A 10,814-nucleotide genomic window follows, 5' to 3' on the forward strand; every position below is an offset into this window, starting at 1 on the left:
CTCATTTATTTCAGCTGCATAAAAAATATGAAAATATAAAGTACAAAGAAAAAATATAAAATATAAGTAAATAAATGCGTACATCTCGAGAGATCGCATAAGAAATGCAATGAGAACTATCCATAATTAAATTGAGGTTGATAATTAATAGATATATTGATTTTGTGCGTATTGATTTTTGCGTATCGCTTTTGCGCAAATCTGTCTGGACTTTGACATTTTTTTGTTGATAAGAGAGGAAGATAAGAGAGGAGAGAAAATAGATACAGAAACACTGGCACATATGTATACAATGCAATAAGATGTGATTTAATAATAACGTCAGTTCTGAATTTGGATAAATATCTATCTTTTCGAAAATTGCTATGTGCAAAAGCTAGATATATTTATTTATTTATTTCGAATTGTATTGTGCAAGTCATGATATGTATGAAGTGTTTAACTGCATCTAAAAACTACTTTGAAGAACTTTGACAGAAATGACAGAGGTAAATTAAATATACAGGGGATAGACAAAGTAATATAAGAGAAATATATTATTTCTTTACTATTTGTTTGAATAAAAAGTTGGTCCGTCACTCTTAATACACATTTTACTTTTGAAATAGTTAATCTCCGTAGAACATAAATTAATAGTAAAAAAACTAAATATTATAATTTCAACAATATAAATTAATACATATATCTATTCAGCTATGTAAAATCAAGAAAGAGATTTGGATTACAAATAAATTTATCCATCTATCCCTTAACTGTACTTCATCATTGTAATTAATTAGGTCTAGCCTTAAATCTTAGCCTTCTAACTATACTTTTTTCATTCAACAACAGGAATATAATACATAATGTAACAGATAACAGTTACATTACATTGAATAGGAAATTACAACATTGATGTAATGTTATTATTAATTTGTGCTCTGCAGATCAATGCTTTATCAATAAAATTTTATATAATTTTTTCATTCTATTTTCTAAAATTCCTCTCTATTCTTAAAAATTTCAATACTTTTTTCTAGCCAATATAGTCGCCTCATTTAAATATTATTTGTAATTTTGAAAATAAATGAAAAAGATTTTTTCCTTCAATATATTTTTAAAACAATTAAAGATGTTTTATTACAAAAATGATATTGCACTGCAGCAGTTGTTACACTATTCAGGTATACATGACTTTATTTCAACGAGAATAAAATCCATATTAAAGACAAATAATAAGCGAATTTGTTATTAATAAAATAAATAGTAGGGTTAAGAAGTAATTCGTTACTTTAACAAAGTATAGTTAAAGTTTTTTTTTTCAATAATTATAACTGTGTTCCTTTTTTTCCATTCATAATTGTAACTTAATTACATTTTTTAACTGTAATTTAATAGTACTTTTTATAAATTTATTCAACATATTGACTGATCAAAATGAAGTAAACAATTTATTTCTTGAGATTGAAATACATCTTTATTCCTAATAATTATTCTCCCTAAATTATCTGTAAAAATTAAAAATTAAACTAAAAGTCTTTTAGTATGTGAATGAATTATTAATTCCATAAGTCTAATTTCAATAGAAGTATATATATTAATTTGTTATAAATGAAATAGCGAATGATTGAACAAAATATTTTAGTATTATCAGAAATGTAAGATTCTTATATTTAAAATAAAAAAGTGCAAAAAAATTACAAAAAATAACTAAAACGTACGAAAATACTTTTCAGAATTAATTTGTAATAACAAATTATTTTTCGAGAACAAAACTGTAACTAGTTTACTTACTTTTACAAAATAACTTTCATAATCCCGACAAGTAGTATATTTCTCAGATGTTTACATTATTTTATCCGTTCTCTATACTGTCATGTTATTTATTTGTATCTATACAGACTGTTACAGTCATATTATTCTGCAATGTTAATGTTGCTCAGTATTGCCTTTTTTCCTACCTTATATTTCTGCTAATTTGAAATGAGTAAACACAGATTGTTTTATTTCAGACACAAAATGACAGTATATACGATTCAATAATCATGTATTGTAAGTATATGCATCATGCACTTCAGTTTGTCACATTACTTATTCTATCATTTTGAAAGAGGAATGAAGGATTGATGTTTAATTCCAGATGAAAAACGGGCTAAAAAATGCCAGACGTTCTTACAACATCCTAATGTTCGTAAATTTATCCTCAGATTTAAGGACCAGTTAGCCCACAATCCGTTTCTGCAAGTGGCTACCTTCATTGCATTAGCATCGCTTCTTGCGCCCATCTTCTTGTTTATTATATTTGGTATTGTCAGTGCTGTATTCGTATTTATTGGTTTTATGATAGTTCAAGGTAAGCAATCCTATTTCTTATTCTTGATCATAAAATTGCTGGATATTAAAGAAGCACATATTGTTTTCAGGGACAGTATTGGCTATTGGCGCGAGTATTTTAAGCTGTGTACTTTTCTGCATCATAAATACTATTATAATGGTAGGATTATTTGTTTTTTGTATTTATTACACATTATATTATACGAACCGTGTGTTTAATCTTTTGATCTTTAAAATCTAATAACTGTACAAAAGTGATTGTATAATAAAAATCTTTAATAATAAAAGAATTTAAAAAAAAATAAAAAGATGAAAATTAAAAAGTGTTTATTATTACAGGTTTGGTACAAATATATACAAGTAATATAAGTTTAAACACGGTATAATTCTGAACGAAATAAAAGTTTTTAATTCAGTTTTCAAAATTCAATTTTTTCTTTGTTCTATTCTTCAGAATCCTCCGCACAAAGAGGATTATTAAACCTGTACCTAAAAAATTCGATTTAAATTTTATTTTGTTCAGAATTATATTATGTAAGAAATTGTATCACCTTATCCTAGATCAATATACATCTTCATATATTATCTATTTCTAAAAGTAATCAAGTATCAAAATTGTATCATTTAGGTATAATATTTATATTAATTTGGTGGAAGATTCTCATCTCTGACTTCAGCTTCGCTCGTAGACAAATATATTTCATGCCATAGTGAGTCAGTTAACTTTTTATTAGTCTCTTGAGCATCATAACAGAAATGATGAATGTAGTCGCGTCTGTTTGAAACGTCTGTGTTAAAAATTAAGGATATGCATATCTGCTACTTGGTAAAAGAACTAGCTAGTGTGAAATACAAAATTGTACTTGATTTTATATATTAGCTAATTTCATGTATATAAATATTTAGAAAAAGGATACAGCCTTGAATATTGTGCTTTGAATATATAGCTTCAAAATCCCACTGTATCCTTGTTAAGTCCTTATACAAGTTTAACTTTTTTCTATGAAACAAACAAAATTATGACAATATTAATAAAACAGATTTCATTAATAAATGATAATACATGCCTTCCTTGCTCCAGTAATTGTTGATCTTGTAAATTTGGTTTAATAGACTTCAAGTTAGTACGTTTTCCTTCCAACTGTTTGATCTCTTGTAAGAATTTCTTGTTCTCTGTTTCCAGTTCATCCTAAAAAATATTTTGCAATAATAAACATCCGTAGACTTTCTGGAAAAAATAAAAGTACACTCACTAAAAACTTCTTCTCTTCTGATAACCTATTATTCTTGCTCTCTAAAGATTGAATTTCCATATGCAATGCTTCTTTCGTAGCAGCCAAGTTTGATGTTAATTCCTTAATTTTAGTTTCATCCTCTAAAAATATATAGGATTATAAAATATATAAAAATATATAAAAATATAATAACACAATGTATTCTATAATTTCGGGACTTCAAGCAATAAACTTATTGGTTTATTTCCTATAAAATTAAATTATTCCATACTCAATAATAAAATTTACCATTGAATCGCTCTTTTTTAATTTCATCTAATTCTTCTACTTTGGACAGTAACAATTCTTTGAGCGTCGACGTATTCATGTTTATGAATTTCGTTTTCAATGATTCTATCCAATGATCCTCCATAATATTTGATCTCGAAATTTTACTCGAAATATATAGTAACGTATATAGTAATTATAGTATATAGAATAAAATCTTTAGGAAGTTTTGGAACATAGCCTAATATTAAAACTATAAAGTTAATTAATCTCACAATTATCCCATCAAAACACGAAATGTCTTTTCCGTTTGTTAAACTTTACACGTTACAAAATTTGAATCATCTGTAACAGGATTGACAAACTTCTCAATAGGTGACAAGTTTATTCCTAAAGACGCCTTTTCATGCTCACGCGAGATCGACGCTCATTTTCAGCGTCAAGATTTTTATTCGCGTTTCTTGAAATTTTCAAAAATGTTTGCATTTAAAATGAGATAAATATATATTCGTGTGTCAAACAAAAAGAAAGGGATGATGTTTAGTGCAAAAACGCAGAAGACCTTACACGCCAATTACTCGATTGGTTAATTAATTTGTCATCAGAATTGCCAACAGCAAGACTTTAAAATTTGTCTTAATTTCTAACTTATTCAAGTTAAGAAAAAAGTGTAGCACGGATGATAAATTAGATTTTGAATTCTAAATTAGATTTTGAGTATTTTTACAAACAAATACATATTTTGTAACGGATTAATTGTTCAGAAATTAGAGATTGTGAATTTTTAGTTTAGCAGTTGGCAACACTTAAATTTAAGGTACAAGCACGTTTCACGTGCTAAAATCAACACAATCTGCAATCTAATGTTTCATTGTACTTTGTGACTGAAACCCGAATCCAACCGAGGCGTGTCGAACGTAGCCGAAATCGTCAACCGTAACTACGGCAAGTAGAGAGATGGAAAATTGAGAGACACGTAAAACATGGCGGAGGCCGTTGTGGATGGAAGTCCGATGTCTCGGTTTTTTTGCCACAAATGCAGCGTCAAAATCGAGCGTCTGCTGCCGGTAAGTACGCCGTGATGTTCCTCGTCATCTTGAGGCATTCGTTTGTATCGCGCGACGCGGAATCGCCGCGGTGGTATATCCGTCCTCAATATAACTGTCACCCCATATCATGCGAAATTTCTGTCTCTTTCCCCCCTCGTCCCCGCAATAAACGTAGCTTGTCCAATTCTCTTCTACGGCGAGGTCAACGATAACGCTTGTTAACTTCCCTGCAGCTTCGCGATTTTTCGGAAACCTTGATGGCAATCTCATAGTCGAATCGCATTTATACACGTTTATGTCTGTCGTGAACTCTCCCTGCTTCCTTAGGAAGCATGCTACGCACGTTCTCGTGATCGTAGTTCCCGATGGAATCCCTCCGAAATCTGAGATGAAATTTCGCCGTGAGACGATGTGTTTTGATCAAGCCGTAGACAAGGGCGTTCATCGACGACCTCGACTATTTTGGAATTCTCGCCTTAATCTGGCTCTTTGTACGAAATTAGTAAGAGCATAAATATGCACCAATCTACTTTTTTTCTCTTGTTTCATGTTATACTTTTTGTTTCATTTGGAATGAGATATTTATATCCTTGCGTTCTAAAAGAAGAAAAATATATACATGTTACTTTGTTTATCTTATTGTCCTTTTCTAAAGTATTTCTGAAGTGTGCAGAGATATTGCTGTCTCATTGTGATTAATATTATTATTATTATTATTATTGTTCATAAACATTTGGCTGCATTTGGCAGAGGAAACTAATCAGTGCTTAGATGATTCTTTAATATGATTGGTTCTTTAAGTTTTTGTTGAAGCTAAGTGTAAGAATCGATCATATTAAATAATTATTAAGGGTGGCAAACAAATTTTTCAAGCCTGTTGATTGGCTATGGGATAGAGAGATTCAAGGATCTCTGTTCTGTACACGTTTGTCGTACGACAAAAACGTACAAATGAAATAGCACTCTAAAGCCACTATTTCATGCGTTTCTGTCGTACGACACAGGCTTTTTCAAGTCTATTGGTTATCTATAAGATAGAGAGATCCAAGAATTTCTTTATTCTATATATTAGGTATAGCAAAAGAAATCCATTATTTTTGCATGAAATTGAATAGAAACATAATGGATTTCTTTTTACTACACCTAATATATTTGTCATATGACAAAAACAAATAAAATAATACTCTAAAAGCTAATTGATTAATTTTTTTCTTTGCTGAATGCAGCTAATAACTTTAGACCGACCAGTTAGACTTTGAAGGCACAGTCGATTTTGAATTCTGATAAATAAATTCTGATAGATAATCTGATAGATAATCTGCAAAAAATAAGTAAAATATAATCTGATTTTAATGATTTGTTAAAGCTTTTGCAAGTATTTCACAAGTTTTCATAAGTTTTTGTAAGTGCTTATTCAGACTTACATAGTTTGGAATGATATAAAAATATTTGAAATTTAAAGAGCCAGATTGTTGATAGAAAGTAGGAATTCCATAGGCTGATAGAGGATTATAATAAATTCAGTCTTGTATACTAAATTGATGCATATTAAAAGCTGTTGTGAAATTAGCGAAGTTAAAAGCGTATAAATATTTTAAACGATTAAGTACTCAATAATGATATTGTCATACTACTTAACAATGTTACTTCATTATCAAAGTTTATTACATTATGCTTCTGCATTTAGATATTGTACGTAAAGCAGCCTTTAATGTGCTAATCCAGTATACTGCTAAATTTATTGTAAGTGTAAGAGATCCTAAATGAGGTTAATATTTCATGTGTTGTACAATAAATCTGTTGATTAGCTGCACAAAAGATTTTCGGATTTTTGTTATTTCGATTCTATAACTAATCAATAGACTTAAAAAGTTTATCGTATAATACATGGAATAAGCCTAATATGTGGTGCTTTGCAACAAGAAACCTAATGTAACACAATGATCATTTCATCTTTGTTTAACATTGGCAAACAAAAAAGTAAAAATTTACTGTATTATACTGTCTTCTGTGTCTTTTGCTGGAAAGCATCCATAAAGCCCAAAATCGGAATACAAGATGTTTTATAAGATGTCTTTTAAACAGTTATCACAAAAATAGAGCTTAAGATTTGTTGAATGTAGATTTTAGTTTTCTGGAATATATTCATTCTGCATATATTTAACCCAGCGTCATTGTGATGCTAAAATGTTACGATTGTTGAGATAGGTCATGATAACCTGAATATTTTTTTGGTCTATTTTCGCAATGTCAATAGTTTTAGAAAGTCTTAGCGCCAGCTAAGGGCGGTTAGTTAAAATTTACAAAGTATGTAAGGAAATAAAGATATTTGAAAATATCTCGAATCATTACGAACCAGCCAATGACGTCGGATTAATTTGCAAGTGTTTAACTATGAGCGTGTACATATGTCCCAGGCAATCTGTCGAAGACAGACTTTGCAATCTACATTGCGTAACTCAGACTCCCCTGACATTTCACTTCCAATTAGAATTATACGTGTCCACGATGCGCGAGCGGTTTCATTGAAGAGCTGGAGATCAGCAGCAATGAGGGCAGCTCGGGCATGGATATGAACAGCGAAGAACTGAGCGATGGGGATATCGACATCTTGACCTTGAACGTGAGTTTAAATTTAATTAAACCAGGAATTATTGACAAATCATCAGAAATGTATAAACTCTACATCCATTTGCTACAACCTTCGCAGCGCTCCGACCGTGACCGTGATATAATAGAGATGATAATGGGTCTCTCGAATACATATACCAATCAACAATTGAACACCAGTCAACAGCCGGGTGGAGGCAATAGGAACTATGTGCTCGGAAGCAGAAGGAGATCCAATTGGTCTCGTAACCCTCAAGATGGACGTCGTACTAGCAGGTATCTTTTCTGTCTTTATTAAACTGTCGCACTAAACTGTCGATGGTTACGTTTAACAGAAAAAAAAACAGCTTTGCAATTGTAATATTTAATATAATTGATTTATACATTTAGATCCAGTGAGGAACTGGATCTAAATATATATAGGGCAAGATCAATCATATTAAAGAATTTTACAAGAGTTGTAAAGCTGCGTCTATTAAACACAATCATTATTTTGCAACTATTGGAAATTTTTTTGCTAAGATAGGGTACTATACCCCAGATCTAAAAATATAATCCAATCAGCGAGAAGAAAATTGTCAACAGTTGCAAAAATAAACATTCTGCATCCATTGATGTCACATGTAGTGATGCAGTTTTCAAAGATTGCTAGATAATTGAATTTACCTGTTTGAATGTTTGACATAAATTTGACAAATGGTATGCATTTGGTCTCTTCTTTCACCTTTATAAATGCAAAATTACATATTTATTATTATAATAATGTCCTGTATGCATGATGCTTGGAAAATTGATAAGGCAATAAAGTTTCATTTTTTTTTTATTTTTTTTTACAAAATAGCAATCGTAGAAGACAAGAGAGCCTACAGATGCCTATAGAGAATTTCATACAAGATTTTATCTTCAATCTTTCGGGAGCAGCGAGTCTAAGCAACTCTGTGGGTCAAGATGCACAGCCATCTGTGTAAGTTGTTTTGTGATAAATACTGCTTGTGATATTAGCCGATTAGATATTAGATATTATAATTATAAAATAAAGATGTGTTATATTTCTCTCTATCATAATAGACCGATTTATAGCATTTTAAATTTATATATTCTCGTGAAATATTTTTTCACTTTCATTTTTTCATTTCCATATTATTGTAATTATTTAAATTTTTACATTTTGATCCTGTTTTTTTTTCTCATATATGCATTTTCATAAATGAATGAAACCCCACATGAATTGTCATCAATTGTAAACATGCTTTTCCAACAGTGATGGCAACAGTAAATATTTAAAAAGTTCATTCATCCATGAGGGTACAAGTCATTAAACAATTTTATTTAATCTTTAGTATTACTAAAATAAAACAAAATAATGTAGATTCAATGTTAGACTGTTCTTGGGAAATCCTGGAGATTATGTTTGGGGTCGTGATGGATTAGACGCTATTGTTACCCAATTATTGAATCAAATGGATGGTACTGGACCACCACCATTATCACGCAATCAGATCGATGAGATACCTACTACTACTATAACGCAAAGTCAAGTTGGTTAGTATCCAATATATATTGTAGTTTGCAATATCTATATATATCTATCATCTTTTAAGATCCTTATCATTTGAGAAGCAGAACGACATGTCAGATAATTTCATTAGTTGATAAGGATCTAAAAGAAACAGAAGTGTTATATTAAGCAATTAAAAATTTTCATACATAGAAATATCTTCGTTTCCAACTATGTATTTGATTTATTTTATCTATTGTAATTGTTTCTAGGCCTATTCTTTTCAGCTAAATTTCTTAGTTGATTCATCTCTTTTCTCTTTTTCTCTCTATATTAGAGGGGAAAAAAAGAAAAGATAATGCGAGAAGTTCAGCTAAGAAGAAGGTCTACTTTAAATCGTTCTGATAACTTCATTCTTTTTTCTTTATGCAGACTGTAAGCTACAATGTTCTGTTTGTTGGGAAGATTTTAAGCTGTCCGAACCTGTTAGACAATTGCCATGCCAGCACGTTTATCACGCACCATGCATTGTACCCTGGCTGGAATTAGTAAGCTGAAAAATTTCTAATTTTAAGAACCCATATCAATATCGAAATAATCTTTTTCTTTTGTTTTCCTTTTCTAGCACGGAACCTGTCCCATTTGCAGACAGAACTTGGGAGATCAAAATCAGGCTGAAGCAAACCAGGATGCTGCAGCTAACATAGCTGGATCTACTTTAGCCGGATCTAGTTTTGCTGCTTTGTTTAGGCAAGTTCTGTAATAAAATATTTATTACACAAATTTTTATTTTATTATTTAATTTTTCAATAAAATGGACATCAATTATTATAGAAGGATCTTAGTTGATGTTATGCAACGAAAATTTTTTGTTTTTTTTCTTTGTTTTCTATTGACTTAAATTGATGGCATTCGTAAATATTTTGAATGTGTATTATGTGTGATATAGGGCAGCAAATGAAGCACACCGAACAGGACAGCCAATTAGCCGGACATCATCTACTTCGTCATCTACTTCATCAGAGTAGCTGCAGTGCTTGTTCAAGTGAGATACGAGTGATATTTTTCTTTCAACTATCCGATTTCGTAATTAGCCGAATGTATAATCTATTTTTAACACATTGATACCATTTGGCATTTTCTTGCCTTTAATAAGGCAAATATCTCTTTACAGATTAAACATGTCAACTACAAAATTCGAATTATTATCACTTAATTAATCGATATTGGCTCAATAAGTTCGATGAACTATTTTGTTCTACGTTCAAAAAATTGTACTAAGTGGGATATCAGCCAAAATGGTCAAAAATCGTATATTAAATTATTAAATTTGTCTCTGCCTGTTGCTATTTTAACATTCAACATTAAGACATGCGTTAAATTATAATATCTCACGATCTTCACTAATGCCATTTGATTCAATATATAATACTTGATTGAATGATTACTGAAACGTTCCAGGCATTGACGAATCATATGCGTTGTTACATTTCAGTGCAAACAGGAGATTTTATTTTATGATTTAATTAAATGAAATGAAATAAAAAAAACTCCGAGAAAAGAAGCAATCTACATAGACATCTTTATTTATGCATTATTTAGGCAATTTTATTTTGAGTAATGTTAATTTAACAAAACTCGAATCAACAAATTTTGAGCTATTTGTAAAATATAATTTTTATTTGTCGCCGAGGCTCAGTAAAATCAATGTAAATTTAAGAATAAACGTGATGATTCGCGATTTGAAAGCAAATTAATAAATTCAAATGATAAATCGGGAATTCTTAAAAATAAAATATTTTATATTCCTGCTTTCTTCAAAGATATATATATATATATATA

The 10,814-nt window shown here is 30.0% G+C and overlaps 3 protein-coding genes across 4 annotated transcripts; 2 read left to right on the plus strand and 1 right to left on the minus strand.

Moving 5' to 3' along the window:
• The first annotated feature begins 74 nt into the window (after nt 1-74).
• LOC108692107 lies at nt 75-2,636 on the plus strand. The gene is made up of 4 exons (XM_018200248.1): nt 75-488; nt 1,992-2,031; nt 2,120-2,332; nt 2,403-2,636. Exons 1-4 carry the CDS (start codon nt 480-482, stop codon nt 2,552-2,554), a joined length of 414 nt encoding a protein of 137 aa, XP_018055737.1. The 5' UTR covers nt 75-479; the 3' UTR covers nt 2,555-2,636.
• Nucleotides 2,637-2,955: 319 nt separating this feature from the next.
• On the minus strand, nt 2,956-4,091 carry LOC108692075. Its single transcript, XM_018200184.1, has 5 exons — nt 3,837-4,091; nt 3,567-3,688; nt 3,381-3,502; nt 3,231-3,313; nt 2,956-3,101 (listed from the first exon to the last, which is right to left on the minus strand). Exons 1-5 carry the CDS (start codon nt 3,958-3,960, stop codon nt 2,956-2,958), a joined length of 597 nt encoding a protein of 198 aa, XP_018055673.1. The 5' UTR covers nt 3,961-4,091.
• A 688-nt stretch (nt 4,092-4,779) lies between these two features.
• Nucleotides 4,780-10,741, plus strand: LOC108692058 (E3 ubiquitin-protein ligase RNF126-B). 2 transcript variants are annotated; one of them, XM_018200163.1, is made up of 8 exons: nt 4,780-4,882; nt 7,356-7,487; nt 7,575-7,750; nt 8,316-8,438; nt 8,844-9,016; nt 9,405-9,520; nt 9,598-9,722; nt 9,922-10,741. In XM_018200163.1, the coding sequence occupies exons 1-8, from the start codon at nt 4,799-4,801 to the stop codon at nt 9,998-10,000; spliced, it is 1,008 nt and encodes a 335-aa protein (XP_018055652.1). In that variant the 5' UTR covers nt 4,780-4,798; the 3' UTR covers nt 10,001-10,741. The 2 variants fall into 2 exon arrangements, with proteins under 2 accessions (XP_018055652.1, XP_018055653.1); XM_018200164.1 differs by having other exon boundaries at nt 8,856-9,016.
• The last annotated feature ends 73 nt before the right edge of the window (nt 10,742-10,814 follow it).

The sequence above is a fragment of the Atta colombica genome, unplaced genomic scaffold, assembly GCF_001594045.1.
Source record: "Atta colombica isolate Treedump-2 unplaced genomic scaffold, Acol1.0 scaffold58, whole genome shotgun sequence".
NCBI classification, from domain to species: Eukaryota; Metazoa; Arthropoda; class Insecta; order Hymenoptera; family Formicidae; genus Atta; species Atta colombica.